Source organism: Scardinius erythrophthalmus, assembly GCF_964197995.2.
Source record: "Scardinius erythrophthalmus genome assembly, chromosome: 16".
NCBI classification, from domain to species: domain Eukaryota; kingdom Metazoa; phylum Chordata; class Actinopteri; order Cypriniformes; family Leuciscidae; genus Scardinius; species Scardinius erythrophthalmus.
This window is the reverse complement of record NC_138236.1, coordinates 39,697,937-39,719,998: the sequence shown is the minus strand read 5'-3', so window position 1 is coordinate 39,719,998 and position 22,062 is coordinate 39,697,937. Positions and strand designations below refer to the sequence as shown.

The 22,062-nt window shown below is 45.0% G+C and overlaps 1 protein-coding gene across 1 annotated transcript in view; it reads right to left on the bottom strand.

Annotated features, from left to right (window-relative positions):
* Positions 1 to 246: 246 nt before the first annotated feature.
* The window catches only part of yrdc (yrdC N(6)-threonylcarbamoyltransferase domain containing), a 47,154-nt gene continuing 25,338 nt past the window's right edge, over positions 247 to 22,062 (bottom strand). The window contains exons 2-7 of the mRNA XM_081388266.1: positions 9,669 to 9,867; positions 8,330 to 8,444; positions 3,132 to 3,251; positions 2,907 to 3,037; positions 749 to 814; positions 247 to 456 (exon numbers count right to left, since the gene is read on the bottom strand). Coding sequence (XP_081244392.1) covers positions 444 to 456; positions 749 to 814; positions 2,907 to 3,037; positions 3,132 to 3,251; positions 8,330 to 8,444; positions 9,669 to 9,867 — 644 coding nt within the window. The 3' untranslated portion in view covers positions 247 to 443. The remainder of the gene's footprint in view (positions 457 to 748; positions 815 to 2,906; positions 3,038 to 3,131; positions 3,252 to 8,329; positions 8,445 to 9,668; positions 9,868 to 22,062) is intronic.

Genomic DNA, 22,062 nt, shown 5'->3' with positions numbered 1-22,062 from the left:
GGAGTCACAACTCATAAAATCCAAAACACAACATTTTTCAAAAATTCTTTTGGATATGATTTACTTAAGTCGAGATGATATATAAAAGACATGAAATTATTTGTTGCTTATCATTTTCTACTCTTGCCTGTTTAAGGGTTAAATCACTATGTATGCATTATGTATTGATCAAACAGCTTTACAACAGGCAACAAACACCTCCATGAATGCATAGGCATGTATGAATGTAAAATGAAACAAACCCAGCAAGGACAATATATTTTTAATTTCAAAAACCAAATGTGAGGGACTATTGCAAAAATAAAATTAAAATAAAAAAATGGCAATAAGATGATTGACTTTGCTTTGGTCCACAATGCAAAAAAAATAAAAGTTCATGTCAGATTCAGGTTCTGACTGTTGCTCTGCCAGAGAACAACGGACTCCTCCGAACTCGACAATCACTAGAGTTTAAAACTGCAATAAATAATAAAACAAAACAAAAAAACTTAAGTATTAGTGTACTTTAACAAATCAATCACCTCATAATAACATTCCCAACATAATACACAGTGTAACTGGAGAGCTGTATAGAATGACCCAGACGTGTGTGTGTGTGTGTGTGTGTGTGTGTGTGGATTCAAACGCCTGAGAGGAAGATTTAAGGCACCAAACTCAAAACTAAAACATGAGACTCAGTTCAGAGAAGCTCTTCTTCATGGCTCTTCTTCATCAGAGAAGCCGCTTCTCCCTCCGCTCTGAAACTCACTGATCGACGGGATCCTCCAGGAGTCCATGCTTGCCCTCGAGGACTTGAACTGTAGCAGAGAGAGCGCTGAGAGACAACACAGGAGAACGTGTTTTAAAATTCAAACTTTTGTTTTAAATCTCTACATAATAAATCACTGTCTCATCTTTCAGATGCAATTTCCATCCATAAACCAAACAGATCGTTGAGATCCTGTAATCTTGATTAAAAATGCTTCTTCTCTGCCGAGTTTTAAGTATCTGCTTAAACACCTTTCATCAATAGCTTTCAACCAGGTATAATGTTTATATTGTGTTATGTTCTTTTGTATTGCTGTATTGTATCAGATTTTAGTTGTATTGTACAGCACTTGTGTCAACCTTGAGTTGCATTGAAAGTGCTTAATAAACAATAAAACATCTATAAAAGGTTGTTTTTGAAGTAAACACCACAACCACTAGAGGGACAAGAATATAGAAATTGTTAATATATCAATATTTCACGTTCTTGATTAAAGGGGGGGGGGGGGGGGGGTGAAATGCTATTTTATGCATACTGAGTTTTTTACACTGTTAAAGAGTTGGATTCCCATGCTAAACATGGACAAAGTTTCAAAAATTAAATTGCAAAAATGCTCCTTCCGGTTTGTCACAAGTTTCGGAAAGTTTTTTTCGAGTATGGGCATGTGTGACATCAGATGGGGCGGAATTTCCTTATACGGGTCCTAAGGGCACTTCTCACTCGTGGGCGCGCGCGCACTCGTAGACCAGAGCAAGAGAGTGAAAGCAGTATGCCCATCAAAGCGCTATGCTCGGCTTTTGGGAAGTCAGTGTCACCAAAGAAGTGGGTTTTTGGTTGCCAGGGCAAGACAACCCTGCACAGATTCCCAAAGAACCCAGCGTTAAGGGAACAGTGGATGGAGTTTGTTTTTCCAGAGCATCAACGGAGGTTGTGCAAGACTGTTTGTTCCCTGCATTTCGACAATGATTGTTTTATAAACAAAGCCCAGATCGACGGATTTGCAGATCGTCTAATGCTTAAGGATCGAGCAGTCACAATGATAAAGGTTCGCAGTCGTGCGTTGGAACCGGGCGGTGAGTAAAACTGCTTCAAATGTCTCTGTGTGTTGTTAGCTCGGCGCGTTAGCACAGCTTTAGCTCCGCCCACACGGCCCGCCTCCAGCCGCTCGTTTTTTTCCGGAAAGACTCGGTACAGCCTATCTTTCTTTTATAAATATAATAAAACTAAAGACTTTTTGGAGATATGAAGGATGAAATACTACTCTATAGGTACTCAAGATCAACATTTCACCCCCCCTTTAAGCTGTTTGTTAGGATGACAAAATTGTTTAAGAGTGACATTTTTAGGCTGATGTGTCTCAGCGGTCTAAACGCGCTCGTCAACGACAAGATGATCGAGACAGCCAATCAGATCAAAGGAGGCGGGGCTTAATAATCACAGAAGACGCTTTAGTTTTACCAGTGAAAGAGTGTGTGGTGAGATGAGAGTAGATAAACATTTAGTCCCCCTGTGGTGAAAATCCAGCTTTTAATGTAGTTTATATGTGGTGTTTTTAATCTGCTTTAAGACAAACCATGTGTGTGTCGACACCATTGCTGAGTATTTTCTCCTTAAATATAAATAAATCCTGTAAAATATGTTGAAATGCCGCTTTGGTAAGAATCCTCGTAAACACAGTCGGTTATGTCTGAAGTGAACATAAACAGTTGAGCTAGAAAACGTGTGTATATCAGTATGTTGGATCCGTGCAGCTCTTAAAGGGACGGCAGCCTAATAAATCTGCTTAAACGACGAGACAAAGATAAAATCACTCACTGCTGTCAATAAGTGATATTTCAATAATGTTGATATACCGTGCAGCCCTAAGACTAAAACTGCGTCCGGAATCACATACTGTATAGTAGGTACTACATTTGCTTTGAAACACTTCACGACCATTAAAAAGTATGTTTTATAAAGTTTGAATGACATTTAGATGTTCTGCATCCACTCCTGTGGCCTCATGGGACGCGCAGTTCAGACCCTCACCGGAAGCAGACGCTCGTCCGCAGACGTTCACGAGTGTGTGTCACACTCCTCTGTTCCTGCCTCCTATAGCAGCGAAGATGCAACTCAAGTCTCTAATGAACGTGTTAATGAGGTTCTGAGAGTCACTCACCATCCCGGCCTGATGATGCGGTATCTGCCACTCACGGACAGATCCACGACTGTCGAACCCAAGCGGTTCTGATCTCCAATCGGGCCTCCGTCCACCACAACCGCCAGACTGGGCCACAGATCCTCAAACTCCTGCAGAACACCACACACACACACACACACACACGTCAAACTCAGGCCAAAGCCCACTGAGAAAGCACTGGGAGTTGTGGAGTCGTGTGCTTACGCTAGCAGCAACTGTACTGGTGTGAGCGCTGACGTTAGCGCTGGTGAGCGCGAGCGGTTCTCCACACATCTGACAGAGGCGTCTCATGAACGGGTGATCTGGGATACGGACCCCGATGAGCTGCAGCAAACACAACATTAATGACACGGCTCTTAAACACAGACGACAACATTAAAGTACACTTCACATCTTAAAGGTCCCGTTCTATGCCCATTTTCACAAGATGTAAAATAAGTCTCTGATGTCCCCAGAGTGTGTATGTGAAGTTTGAGCTCAAAATACCCAACAGATCATTTTTTACAGCATGTTTAAATTGACTTTTTTTGGGGCTCAGAAAAACGAGCCGTTTCAGTGTGTCCCCTTTAAATGCAAATGAGGTGCTGCTGGACGGCACAGGGGGCGGAGCTTCATGAGCTCGCGCTCAGTCTGTCAGGAAAAATTCATCTCACGGAATGATGATAATATCAGAAACTCTCAGTAACGGCGTTCATTTCGAGTCAGACAATAATGCCTACAGAGTCAGAGTGCTGTATAGAGATGGAACAGGTATGGTTTAGTAGTTTAATTACGGTTATTATAACGTATTTGTCATCTGCTTGTAGGCTATGTATCCATTATTTATTAATAGCCTACAAGTCTGCTGTCTGAATGATGATCAAACATGTACTGATGAGTATAATAAAGTTTATTGTACATCACACAAAAGATGAAGCGTCAGTTTTACTTCAGAAAATCACCGTAAGAGCTGAGTAAACACAGTAAGTTATAAGAAGTGCACAAGTAGCCAGTAGAGTTGAGGGAGCATTCCTGTGGGCGGAGGTTAGTCTAAACACGGTTCTGGTGATGTCACTAATGCAGGATGTAGAGGGGTGTAGTCCGTTTTTTGTAGTCAACTTTTGTTAAATAAAATATCTCGCTTGGCATTGAACTTTGAGCTTTATAATTTTACAGATATTATTTATGCTCTAACAGCAACATTACACACTAACTAAAGTTAGAAACATGGAATCGCATGCAACGGGACCTTTAAAGTCCCCCTGTGGTGAAATATAAGCCTTTAGTGTAGTTTATGTGTCTATGTGGTGTTTTTAATCTGCTTTAAGACAAACCATGTGTAAATTCATAAGTCGACAGCATTGCTGAGTATTTCCTCCTTAAAACTGCAGTGAACCAAAGACAGTCTCAGAAACACGCTTTGAAATCGCTGGTGTTTCTGACGTCACAAACTACCTTGTAACCAATCAGATCAACGTGTGATCGTCAACCAGTGGATCTCTGAGCTGAGTGAGTGAGTGGAGGCGGGGCTCATTTGGATATTTCATAGAACGCATATACTAAATGAGGCAATGGTGTCGAGTTACAATCAAGATATTTTGAGGCATGAACATTTTTTCCAAGGAAAAAACGCTTAATTTATATCATTTTGGTGATTAAAGATGAGTTTTAAGAGATACAATTATTGAGTACAGGGGGACTTTAAGTACATTTTAAAACTTTACTTGCAGAGAATATAACATTGATGAAATGAAAGGACACTTCAGTGTACTTAAAGAGCGACACTCTCAGGACTCTTTGGTAACACTAATTTACAGTGTTACATGCATTTACTATAGTAATAACTATAAATTATGCATAATTACATGCAACTCACCCTAAAACAAAGCCCAATCCTGCCCTACAGTAAGTGCACATAGTTTAATCATTATTTCTCATTACTGTACTGTATCATTGCACTGACACCTTAAAATAAAGTGTAACCCAATGTTTCTAAACTCAATTTATAATAGTTCCAACATTTCACCTTCAAGTACATTTTAAATCTTTGTTTTAATAATCTTTTGTCACGCTTCACAGAAGGACACTGATTCTGATTTGTTAAAGCACATGTAAAGCATTTGATTATAAATGATACGGTAGTATGTTATGACATTACATTTAAAGTTAATATATTTTAAATGTACTAATTGCATTAAACTGTGTAATTACAGATCAATTTAAATACATGACATACAAGATTCATTAGAAATCTTTTAGATTATCATGAACACATTCAGCAGTAACTAACCATATTTTAAAAGACAATAGAAGTAATTATGGAATTACATAAGATGTTTTTAAGTGGGTCAAAAAGCACCACAAAATTCAACTAATGTTGCATTTAATATGCATTTAAATCTAGTGGTCGACCGATATTGGTTTTTTGATGGCCGATGCCGATATCTTAGAGAGCAGGGTGGCCGATGGCCGATATAAAGCCGATATTTTTATATATATTTATTTTAATCAATATTTAATAAATTATAAAACAAATTTTTAAAATAAACATGCTTTTATACTTTAGATGGCAACTTCTTAAATTTGCAATCCTATTACAGTATTTTTCACAAAGTAATTGTTTAGAAATATGTGAATAAAAAGAAAGTAAACACTATAACAGGGCACTCAGTAATGTGGTAATTTCGTGCTGGTAATCATATTTTTTCAAATAAAGACGTAACGCTAATTTTACATACAGCACAGTGAAAACGATATGAATATGACACAGTGGGCAACTGGTTATATATCAGCATATTTTAAAATGAAGGATTTGTTTTCGATCGCGTCTCCTGTGAAGCTGATCTTCTGTTCGCATTCACTCGCTTCGCACGGACCGACCGTCACTTGCAGACAGTATTGCACACTTCACATGATATCACAGCTGGATTCGATTAAACCTGCAAGGTTTGTGAAATTAAATGTTTATAAGATATTCAGAGATTTGTTTAAATGACGTAGATGCGCATTTGCTGAATGTTGACGGCAAATGAGAAAGTATTTTAGCCTGATTGTTTGCCTTTTCTGTTACAAATAATATAAAAGCAACGCTTTACTTTACTTACTTCGCATACCATTTACTTTCTTTGTTTACCAGTTCTGTCTAACAAAGTATTAGATATGACTGACAGAGATCATAAATTAATGAAGACGGAGAATATGAGTGAGCGCTGTTTGATCTGAGGAGCAGCCGTTGCCGTTCTCTTATGTTTATATAGAGACAGAGCGCAACGCGTCATAATCTGAAGACCACGCCCACCCAGGGGGAAAACAAACCAACCGTCTCCATTTACTTTGCATTGCGAGAGGCTGCCTCCTTGTCATTTCTTGCTTCTAAGAAAAGACAAAATAATGCCTAAAAGCTGCTGTGTGACAAGGTGTACAGCAAACAAGCTAAGAAACACAGAAATAAGTTTTCATAAGCTGTCGACCCCAAAAAACGAGCGTTTGAGGACATAAAAGTGGATACAGGCTGGAACGAATGGGTAAATTGTGGGATCCTGACACTCAGTATGCACTAAAAATACACTACATCTGCAGTATGTTAAAAATTTGGTCACTGGTGAGTCAAATATCCAAATGTCAGTTTTATATATTATATTTCTGTAAGATAAACTATCCTGTGTAGCCCATTACGGTCTCCTCCGGCGGACGTATGTTAGTTCTCAGAGTAATGAGACACGTGACGCTCTGTCTCAACTGCCTGTATCCACTTTTATGTCCTAAACACTCGTTTTTTGGGGTCGAGAGCTAATAAAAACTTATTTCTGGGTTTTTTAGCTTGTTTGCTGTACACCTTGTCACACAGCAGCTTTTAGGCATTTTTCTGTCTTTTGTTAGAAGCAAGAAATGACAAGGAGGCAGCCTCTCGCAATGCAAAGTCAATGGAGACGGTTGGATTGTTTTCCCCCTGGGTGTGGGCGTGGCCTAAATGCGCGCCACCCGTCAAAATAAAAGTCCGGAGCGCCGTCAAAATAAAAGTCCCGCTTCCAAAACATCGGCCAATCAGAAAAACTTATCGGCCGATGCCGATATTTAAAAAAATGCCAAATATCGGCCTTGGCGATATATCGGTCGACCACTAATTTAATCTACAGTAGTCGACATTTGAAGTGGATCAAAAGTTCAAAACCTTTCATCAAAGTTATACATGAATTTTGAACAATCGTTCTTGTCTCAGGACAACTTTGATGAATTTTTATGATCCACTTCAAATGCTGACTACTATATAATAGATTTGATTAAATTGCAAGGAACATGCAGTTAAGTGTATGGAAATATTACATTCAGACTTTATTATATAAGCTGCAGTCGCAGTTTTTCCTCTTTGTCGCCATCTCTGTTCGAAATCTGCAATTGCAGTTATTCGCATAATGATCAGCTGTACGTGGGTTGTGTCTCGGCACGGCACAGCGCGGACGAATCCAGTGTTTTGAGGAGAATGTGAGGCTGTCAGTCGGTGTGGATCCTGGCATTCGCAATCACAGATTATACTTTTGGAAGAATGACCAACATAAGAGTTTTCACCGGAAAATGTGTAAATCTGAACAAGTAACATCCACTTTTGTTCTGAGTAACTAAGAGGAAAAGCATTGCAGTAAATCACGCTGATTAAATCTAACGATCACTTCTCATATCACGTCAAACCGTGCAAATTATACTTTGTTCTCAAATTGTTAATGTTAACAACATCAGCATTGCGTGACTACATTTAATGTGTATTATGTCTACCTGTAGTTCAGTTTCCATTTCTGTGCAGTCTTTCTAATTATCATACCAGCAAATTAATGTTCCTTAGAACTGGCTCTCTATTAAATACAAACACACGTATCAGTAATCAGATGCATATTTAAAACTGGAATATAATCTAATTTGTACCTTTTTAAATGGCCTTTCAATATTTATCCTTGTATTCGCATGGGCCGGTTGCAGTCTCTTTTTCTGTAGCCACTCCGAAGTCTTTCGCGATTTACAACGGGTGAGTCTCCAGTCGTCACTGGTGATTGTCGTTTGAACCATTGTGAATTAATTATTGAATTATATCAAGTGCTGTGAGAAAAGGCTATAAATCTCCAACATCCTCACACTCATAGCCTACTAGCCGAGACTCTTCTTTATGTGGACAGATGAGACTTTATGTGGACAGATGTGACGTAACGTAAAGACATGCTTGAATTTCCTGCAGAAATCCACCAGTACTGCTGGAGTTAAACACATTATTACAAGCTTACCGGTTACTGAGCTAATGCGAGCAGAGAGTGTTGAACACTGGCTGGTTATGTACTTGCTCAAAATTATTTTGGATCATTTTTAACCCAAAAAAGTTACGGACTGCAGCTTTAAAGTAAATGTTGAGTCTAGGGGTGTGTTTCTGAGAGCCTAACCTTAGTGAAGGGATTGAGATCAGCGTTCAGTGTGTTGGATCTCTCCAGAACGAGTGTGACGGGTCCCGGCAGCAGATCCGACAGCAGATCCTCCTTCACAGACACTTTACAGAACCTGCACACAGCAGAAGCAGGCCTTACACCACACGAACACCACACGAACACCACAGCACATCAACATCAACTCCTCAATAGCAGTATTACTGCACTAGATCAAAAATCAAGCATATTATCATGATGCAACATCAATAAAACCTGCAACAACAATACCATGTCTCTTCTGCTCACCGAGGATGCATTTATTTGATCAAAAATACCATAAATATTGTAAATATTATATTAATGTAAATCAGCTGTTCTCTATGTGAATATACAGTAAAGTGTAATTTATTCCTGTGATCAAAGCTGCATTTCAGCATCATTACTCCAGTCTTCAGTGTCACATGATCCTTCAGAAATCACTCTAATATGAGGATTTGATGCTCAAGAAACATTTATGATTATTATCAATATTTTTGTGGAAACTGCGATACATTATTTAAAATAGAAATGATTCATAACATTATAAATGACTTTTCTGTCACTGCTGAACAAAAGGTTGGAAATGACCGATTTTTATTTATTTTTTTGTCAATGAAATGAATGTACTATAGTTTAGTTTGATAATGTTTTTCATTTCATATTTTGTATTTTTAGGTTTTTTTTATACTAAATTATATTTATGCTGTATTTATAATCCATTTATTCACTTTTTTAGAACAGACCTGAAAACTAAATGTCCCACTTAAACGGGTAAATCTTGAATGCTTTAGAGCGACAGACTGAAGTTTGATCTCTTTTCAAAGACGACACTTTTAGATTATTGCTGACGTGAAAAAAAGTTTAAAAAAGTGAACTCAAAAAAAGTAACAGAATATTACGTGTATTATGAAAATGCACAAACATAATATTTTTCAATGATCATGTTCTACTCTAAAACTGCAAGAAAATCAAAGCAATAAATCTAAACTCGCTGTGTTCCAAATTTGAGGTTGATATCAGAAAAAAATGAGCTTTCAGTGAGAAAATCTTGTTCGGCTGCAGTACCACATGCTTCCACTAGAGGACATCCGTGAAATACATTTTTGACCATGAAACAGAACAAGTGTGACTTTTTTCAAGACCATTTAACCTTTTCGAATCATGTCCATGATTTTTTACTTTTTGTGTTCACATAGCAAGTGCCAAAACCTTTACCAAGTTTGTACAATTCCAATGAAGTAAAAAATCAAATAAAAAAATAAAACATGTAAAACTTTCCCGAAGAGCCCCAGAGAGTTAGAGGGCTGCAGAACTGCACCTGTATATGTCCTGTATCTCCCCGACACAGATGGCGAGAGGCTTGTCCCCGTTCCGGCCCTTGATGTCGTAAACCCTTCGTACGGCGGACGAGTTCTGGGCCACACATGCCAGACCGTAGATGGTGTCGGTGGGAAGAGCCACGACCTGCCCGCTCCTCAGAGCCGCTGATGTGGACCTCAGGGCCTCCAGAACACACTCTGACACACACATCCGGAGAAACACAGATCAGAACACACTCTGTCACACACACACCCGGAGAAACACGGATCAGAACACACTCTGGCACACACACACCCGGAGGAAACGGATCAGAACACACTCTGACACACACACACACACACACACACACACACACACACACACACACACACACACACACACACACACCCGGAGAAACACGGATCAGAACACACTGACACACACACCCGGAGAAACACAGATCAGAACACACTCTGACACACACACTCTGACACACACACCCGGAGAAACACGGATCAGAACACACTCTGGCACACACACACCCGGAGGAAACGGATCAGAACACACTCTGACACACACACACACACACACACACACACACACACCCGGAGAAACACGGATCAGAACACTCTGACACACACACCCGGAGAAACACAGATCAGAACACACTCTGACACACACACTCTGACACACACACCCGGAGAAACACGGATCAGAACACACTCTGACACACACACACACCCGGAGAAACACGGATCAGAACACACTCTGACACACACACACACACACCCGGAGAAACACGGATCACAACACACTCTGACACACACACACACACACCCGGAGAAACACGGATCAGAACACACTCTGACACACACACACACACACCCGGAGAAACACGGATCAGAACACACGCTGACACACACACCCGGAGAAACACACTCTGACACACACCCGGAGAAACACGGATCACAACACACTCTGACACACACACACACACACACACCCGGAGAAACACAGATCAGAACACACTCTGACACACACACGGGAGAAACACGGATCAGAACACACTCTGACACACACACACACACACTCGGAGAAACACGGATCAGAACACACTCTGATACACACACACACACCCGGAGAAACAGGGATCACAACACACTCTGACACACACACCCGGAGAAACACGGATCAGAACACACTCTGACACACACACACACACACTCGGAGAAACACGGATCAGAACACACTCTGATACACACACACACACACACCCGGAGAAACACGGATCAGAACACACTCTGACACACACACACACCCGGAGAAACAAGGATCACAACACACTCTGACACACACACACACACACACACCCGGAGAAACACAGATCAGAACACACTCTGACACACACACCCGGAGAAACACGGATCACAACACACTCTGACACACACACACCCGGAGAAACACGGATCAGAACACACTCTGACACACACACGGGAGAAACACGGATCACAACACACTCTGACACACACACACACACACACACACACACCCGGAGAATCACGGATCACAACACACTCTGACACACACACACACACACACACACCCGGAGAAACACGGATCAGAACACACTCTGACACACACACACACACACCCGGAGAAACACGGATCAGAACACACTCTGACACACACACACACACACCCGGAGAAACACGGATCAGAACACACTCTGAAACACACACTCGGGAGAAACACAGATCAGAAGAACACACTCTGACACACACACACACACACCCGGAGAAACACGGATCAGAACACACTCTGACACACACACACACACACACACACACACACACACACACACACACTCGGAGAAACACAGATCAGAACACACTCTGAAACACACACTCGGGAGAAACACAGATCAGAAGAACACACTCTGACACACACACACACACACCCGGAGAAACACGGATCAGAACACACTCTGACACACACACACACACACACACACACACACACACACACTCACACTCGGAGAAACACAGATCAGAACACACTCTGACACACACACACACACTCGGGAGAAACACGGATCAGAACACACTGACACACACACACACACCCGGGAGAAACACAGATCAGAACACACTCTGACACACACACACACACGGGAGAAACACAGATCAGAACACACTCTGACACACACACACACACACACACACACTCGGGAGAAACACGGATCAGAACACACTCTGAAACACACACTCGGGAGAAACACAGATCAGAACACACTCTGACACACACACACCCGGGAGAAACACGGATCAGAACACACTCTGACACACACACACCCGGGAGAAACACGGATCAGAACACACTCTGACACACACACACCCGGGAGAAACACGGATCAGAACACACTCTGACACACACACACCCGGGAGAAACACAGATCAGAACACACTCTGACACACACACACACACACTCGGAGAAACACGGATCAGAACACACTCTGAAACACACACTCGGGAGAAACACAGATCAGAACACACTGACACACACACACACACGGGAGAAACACAGATCAGAACACACTCTGACACACACACACCCGGGAGAAACACAGATCAGAACACACTCTGACACAGACACCCGGAGAAACACGGATCAGAACACACTCTGAAACACACACTCGGGAGAAACACAGATCAGAACACACTCTGAAACACACACCCGGGAGAAACACAGATCAGAACACACTCTGACACACACACACACGGGAGAAACACAGATCAGAACACACTCTGACACACACACACACACACTCGGGAGAAACACGGATCAGAACACACTCTGACACACACACACACACACACACACACACACACACTCGGGAGAAACACAGATCAGAACACACTCTGACACACACACACACACACACACACACACACACACGGGAGAAACACAGATCAGAACACACTCTGACACACACACACACACACTCGGGAGAAACACAGATCAGAACACACTCTGACACACACACACACACACACACACACACACACACACACACACACACTCGGGAGAAACACGGATCAGAACACACTCTGACACACACACACACACACACACCCGGAGAAACACGGATCAGAACACACTCTGACACACACACTCGGGAGAAACACAGATCAGAACACACTCTGAAACACACACTCGGGAGAAACACAGATCAGAAGAACACACTCTGACACACACACACACACCCGGAGAAACACGGATCAGAACACACTCTGACACACACACACACACACACACACACACACACACACTCGGAGAAACACAGATCAGAACACACTCTGACACACACACACACACACTCGGGAGAAACACGGATCAGAACACACTCTGACACACACACACACACACCCGGAGAAACACGGATCAGAACACACTCTGACACACACACACACACACACACACACACACACACACTCGGAGAAACACAGATCAGAACACACTCTGACACACACACACACACCCGGGAGAAACACAGATCAGAACACACTCTGACACACACACACACACGGGAGAAACACAGATCAGAACACACTCTGACACACACACACACACACACACACACTCGGGAGAAACACGGATCAGAACACACTCTGAAACACACACTCGGGAGAAACACAGATCAGAACACACTCTGACACACACACACCCGGGAGAAACACGGATCAGAACACACTCTGACACACACACACCCGGGAGAAACACGGATCAGAACACACTCTGACACACACACACCCGGGAGAAACACGGATCAGAACACACTCTGACACACACACACCCGGGAGAAACACAGATCAGAACACACTCTGACACACACACACACACACTCGGAGAAACACGGATCAGAACACACTCTGAAACACACACTCGGGAGAAACACAGATCAGAACACACTCTGACACACACACACACACGGGAGAAACACAGATCAGAACACACTCTGACACACACACACCCGGGAGAAACACAGATCAGAACACACTCTGACACACACACACCCGGGAGAAACACGGATCAGAACACACTCTGAAACACACACTCGGGAGAAACACAGATCAGAACACACTCTGACACACACACACACACGGGAGAAACACAGATCAGAACACACTCTGACACACACACACCCGGAGAAACACGGATCAGAACACACTCTGAAACACACACTCGGGAGAAACACAGATCAGAACACACTCTGAAACACACACCCGGGAGAAACACAGATCAGAACACACTCTGACACACACACACACGGGAGAAACACAGATCAGAACACACTCTGACACACACACACACACACACACACACACACACTCGGGAGAAACACGGATCAGAACACACTCTGACACACACACACACACACACACACACACACACACACACACACACTCGGGAGAAACACAGATCAGAACACACTCTGACACACACACACACACACACACACACACACACGGGAGAAACACAGATCAGAACACACTCTGACACACACACACACACACACACACACACACTCGGGAGAAACACAGATCAGAACACACTCTGACACACACACACACACACACACACACACACACACTCGGGAGAAACACGGATCAGAACACACTCTGACACACACACACACACACACACACACACACACGGGAGAAACACAGATCAGAACACACTCTGACACACACACACACACACACACACACACACACTCGGGAGAAACACAGATCAGAACACACTCTGACACACACACACACACACACACACACACACACACACACACACACACTCGGGAGAAACACAGATCAGAACACACTCTGACACACACACACCCGGGAGAAACACGGATCAGAACACACTCTGACACACACACACCCGGGAGAAACACGGATCAGAACACACTCTGAAACACACACTCGGGAGAAACACAGATCAGAACACACTCTGACACACACACACACACGGGAGAAACACAGATCAGAACACACTCTGACACACACACACCCGGGAGAAACACAGATCAGAACACACTCTGACACACACACACACACCCGGAGAAACACGGATCAGAACACACTCTGACACACACACACCCGGGAGAAACACAGATCAGAACACACTCTGACACAGACACCCGGAGAAACACGGATCAGAACACACTCTGAAACACACACCCGGGAGAAACACAGATCAGAACACACTCTGACACACACACACCCGGGAGAAACACAGATCAGAACACACTCTGACACACACACACACGGGAGAAACACAGATCAGAACACACTCTGAAACACACACCCGGGAGAAACACAGATCAGAACACACTCTGACACACACACACCCGGGAGAAACACAGATCAGAACACACTCTGACACACACACACACACACACACTCGGGAGAAACACGGATCAGAACACACTCTGAAACACACACTCGGGAGAAACACAGATCAGAACACACTCTGACACACACACACCCGGGAGAAACACGGATCAGAACACACGCTGACACACACACCCGGAGAAACACGGATCAGAACACACTCTGACACACACACTCGGGAGAAACACAGATCAGAACACACTCTGAAACACACACTCGGGAGAAACACAGATCAGAACACACTCTGACACACACACACCCGGGAGAAACACGGATCAGAACACACTCTGACACACACACACCCGGGAGAAACACAGATCAGAACACACTCTGACACACACACCCGGAGAAACACAGATCAGAACACACTCTGACACACACACCCGGAGAAACACGGATCAGAACACACTCTGACACACACACCCGGAGAAACACAGATCAGAACACACTCTGACACACACACCCGGAGAAACACAGATCAGAACACACTCTGAAACACACACTCGGGAGAAACACAGATCAGAACACACTCTGACACACACACACCCGGGAGAAACACGGATCAGAACACACTCTGACACACACACACCCGGGAGAAACACAGATCAGAACACACTCTGACACACACACACCCGGGAGAAACACAGATCAGAACACACGCTGACACACACACCCGGAGAAACACGGATCAGAACACACTCTGACACACACACTCGGGAGAAACACAGATCAGAACACACTCTGAAACACACACTCGGGAGAAACACAGATCAGAACACACTCTGACACACACACACCCGGGAGAAACACGGATCAGAACACACTCTGACACACACACACCCGGGAGAAACACAGATCAGAACACACTCTGACACACACACCCGGAGAAACACAGATCAGAACACACTCTGACACACACACCCGGAGAAACACGGATCAGAACACACTCTGACACACACACCCGGAGAAACACAGATCAGAACACACTCTGACACACACACCCGGAGAAACACAGATCAGAACACACTCTGACACACACACACCCGGGAGAAACACAGATCAGAACACACTCTGACACACACACTCGGGAGAAACACAGATCAGAACACACTCTGAAACACACACTCGGGAGAAACACAGATCAGAACACACTCTGACACACACACACCCGGGAGAAACACGGATCAGAACACACTCTGACACACACACACCCGGGAGAAACACAGATCAGAACACACTCTGACACACACACCCGGAGAAACACAGATCAGAACACACTCTGACACACACACCCGGAGAAACACAGATCAGAACACACTCTGACACACACACTCGGGAGAAACACAGATCAGAACACACTCTGAAACACACACTCGGGAGAAACACAGATCAGAACACACTCTGACACACACACACCCGGGAGAAACACGGATCAGAACACACTCTGACACACACACACCCGGGAGAAACACAGATCAGAACACACTCTGACACACACACACCCGGGAGAAACACAGATCAGAACACACGCTGACACACACACCCGGAGAAACACGGATCAGAACACACTCTGACACACACACTCGGGAGAAACACAGATCAGAACACACTCTGAAACACACACTCGGGAGAAACACAGATCAGAACACACTCTGACACACACACACCCGGGAGAAACACGGATCAGAACACACTCTGACACACACACACCCGGGAGAAACACAGATCAGAACACACTCTGACACACACACCCGGAGAAACACAGATCAGAACACACTCTGACACACACACCCGGAGAAACACGGATCAGAACACACTCTGACACACACACACCCGGGAGAAACACAGATCAGAACACACTCTGACACACACACCCGGAGAAACACAGATCAGAACACACTCTGACACACACACACCCGGGAGAAACACAGATCAGAACACACTCTGACACACACACCCGGAGAAACACAGATCAGAACACACTCTGACACACACACCCGGAGAAACACAGATCAGAACACACTCTGACACACACACACCCGGGAGAAACACAGATCAGAACACACTCTGACACACACACCCGGAGAAACACAGATCAGAACACACTCTGACACACACACACCCGGGAGAAACACAGATCAGAACACACTCTGACACACACACACACCCGGGAGAAACACAGATCAGAACACACTCTGACACACACACACACACACACACACACACTCGGGAGAAACACGGATCAGAACACACTCTGAAACACACACTCGGGAGAAACACAGATCAGAACACACTCTGACACACACACTCGGAGAAACACGGATCAGAACACACTCTGACACACACACCCGGAGAAACACGGATCAGAACACACTCTGACACACACACACACCCGGGAGAAACACGGATCAGAACACACTCTGACACACACACACCCGGGAGAAACACGGATCAGAACACACTCTGACACACACACTCGGGAGAAACACAGATCAGAACACACTCTGAAACACACACTCGGGAGAAACACAGATCAGAACACACTCTGACACACACACACCCGGAGAAACACAGATCAGAACACACTCTGACACACACACCCGGAGAAACACAGATCAGAACACACTCTGACACACACACACACACACACACCCGGAGAAACACGGATCAGAACACACTCTGAAACACACACTCGGGAGAAACACGGATCAGAACACACTCTGACACACACACCCGGAGAAACACAGATCAGAACACACTCTGACACACACACACCCGGGAGAAACACAGATCAGAACACACTCTGACACACACACTCGGGAGAAACACAGATCAGAACACACTCTGACACACACACACCCGGAGAAACACGGATCAGAACACACTCTGACACACACACTCGGGAGAAACACAGATCAGAACACACTCTGACACACACACACCCGGAGAAACACGGATCAGAACACACTCTGACACACACACTCGGGAGAAACACAGATCAGAACACACTCTGACACACACACCCGGAGAAACACGGATCAGAACACACTCTGAAACACACACTCGGGAGAAACACAGATCAGAACACACTCTGACACACACACCCGGAGAAACACAGATCAGAACACACTCTGACAAACACACACCCGGGAGAAACACAGATCAGAACACACTCTGACACACACACACACGGGAGAAACACAGATCAGAACACACTCTGACACACACACACACACTCGGAGAAACACGGATCAGAACACACTCTGACACACACACCCGGAGAAACACAGATCAGAACACACTCTGACACACACACCCGGAGAAACACAGATCAGAACACACTCTGACACACACACACCCGGAGAAACACAGATCAGAACACACTCTGACACACACACAAACACTCGGAGAAACACGGATCAGAACACACTCTGACACAAACACACACACACTCAGAGAAACACGGATCAGAACACACTCTGACACACACACACACACTCGGAGAAACACGGATCAGAACACACTCTGACACACACACACACACTCGGAGAAACACGGATCAGAACACACTCTGACACACACACACACACTCGGAGAAACACAGATCAGAACACACTCTGACACACACACACACACACACACACACACTCGGAGAAACACAGATCAGAACACACTCTGACACACACACACACACACACACACACACTCGGAGAAACACGGATCAGAACACACTCTGACACACACACACACACACACACACACACACACACTCGGAGAAACACGGATCAGAACACACTCTGACACACACACACACACACACACACACTCGGAGAAACACGGATCAGAACACACTCTGACACACACTCGGAGAAACACGGATCAGAACACACTCTGACACACACACACACACAAACACACACACACACTCGGAGAAACACGGATCAGAACACACTCTGACACACACACACACACACACACACACAAACACTCGGAGAAACACAGATCAGAACACACTCTGACACACACACACAGACACACTCGGAGAAACACGGATCAGAACACACTCTGACACACACACACACACTCGGAGAAACACGGATCAGAACACACTCTGACACACACACACACACACACACACTCGGAGAAACACGGATCAGAACACACTCTGACACACACACACACACACACTCGGAGAAACACAGATCAGAACACACTCTGACACACACACACACACACTCGGAGAAACACGGATCAGAACACACTCTGACACACACACACACACACACACACACACACACACTCGGAGAAACACGGATCAGAACACACTCTGACACACACACACACACACACACTCGGAGAAACACGGATCAGAACACACTCTGACACACACACTCGGAGAAACACGGATCAGAACACACTCTGACACACACACACACACTCGGAGAAACACGGATCAGAACACACTCTGACACACACACACACACACACTCGGAGAAACACGGATCAGAACACACTCTGACACACACACACACTCGGAGAAACACGGATCAGAACACACTCTGACACACACACACACACACACTCGGAGAAACACAGATCAGAACACACTCTGACAACACACACACACTCGGAGAAACACGGATCAGAACACACTCTGACACACACACACACTCGGAGAAACACGGATCAGAACACACTCTGACACACACACACACACACTCGGAGAAACACGGATCAGAACACACTCTGACACACACACACACTCGGAGAAACACGGATCAGAACACACTCTGACACACACACACACACTCGGAGAAACACGGATCAGAACACACTCTGACACACACACACACTCGGAGAAACACGGATCAGAACACACTCTGACACACACACACACACACACTCGGAGAAACACGGATCAGAACACACTCTGACACACACACACACACACACACTCGGAGAAACACAGATCAGAACACACTCTGACACACACACACACACACTCGGAGAAACACGGATCAGAACACACTCTGACACACACACACACACACACACACACACACACACACTCGGAGAAACACGGATCAGAACACACTCTGACACACACACACACACACACTCGGAGAAACACGGATCAGAACACACTCTGACACACACACTCGGAGAAACACGGATCAGAACACACTCTGACACACACACACACACTCGGAGAAACACGGATCAGAACACACTCTGACACACACACACACACACACTCGGAGAAACACGGATCAGAACACACTCTGACACACACACACACACTCGGAGAAACACGGATCAGAACACACTCTGACACACACACACACACACACTCGGAGAAACACAGATCAGAACACACTCTGACACACACACTCGGAGAAACACGGATCAGAACACACTCTGACACACACACACACACACTCGGAGAAACACGGATCAGAACACACTCTGACACACACACACACACACTCGGAGAAACACGGATCAGAACACACTCTGACACACACACACACTCGGAGAAACACGGATCAGAACACACTCTGACACACACACACACACTCGGAGAAACACGGATCAGAACACACTCTGACACACACACACACACACTCGGAGAAACACGGATCAGAACACACTCTGACACACACACACACACACACTCGGAGAAACACGGATCAGAACACACTCTGACACACACACACTCGGAGAAACACGGATCAGAACACACTCTGACACACACACACACACACTCGGAGAAACACGGATCAGAACACACTCTGACACACACACACACTCGGAGAAACACGGATCAGAACACACTCTGACACACACACACTCGGAGAAACACAGATCAGAACACACTCTGACACACACACACACTCGGAGAAACACGGATCAGAACACACTCTGACACACACACACACACACACTCGGAGAAACACAGATCAGAACACACTCTGACACACACACACACTCGGAGAAACACGGATCAGAACACACTCTGACACACACACACACTCGGAGAAACACGGATCAGAACACACTCTGACCACACACACACACACACACACACACTCGGAGAAACACGGATCAGAACACACTCCTGACACCAACACACCACACACACTCGGAGAAACACGGATCAGAACACACTCTGACACACACTCGGAGAAACACGGATCAGAACACACTCTGACACACACACACACACACACTCGGAGAAACACGGATCAGAACACACTCTGACACACACACACACACACACACACTCGGAGAAACACGGATCAGAACACACTCTGAACACACACACACACACACACTCGGAGAAACACGGATCAGAACACACTCTGACACACACACACACTCGGAGAAACACGGATCAGAACACACTCTGACAAACACACACACACACACACTCGGAGAAACACGGATCAGAACACACTCTGACACAACACACACACACACACACTCGGAGAAACACGGCTGAACACAACGATGACACACACTCTGAACACACACACACACACACACTCGGAGAAACACGGATCAGAACACACTCTGACACACACACAAACACACCACTCGGAGAAACACGGATCAGAACACACTCTGACACACACACACACTCGGAGAAACACGGATCAGAACACACTCTGACACACACACACACACTCGGAGAAACACGGATCAGAACACACTCTGACACACACACACACTCGGAGAAACACGGATCAGAACACACTCTGACACACACACACACACACTCGGAGAAACACGGATCAGAACACACTCTGACACACACACACACACACTCGGAGAAACACGGATCAGAACACACTCTGACACACACACACACTCGGAGAAACACGGATCAGAACACACTCTGACACACACACACACACACACTCGGAGAAACACGGATCAGAACACACTCTGACACACACACA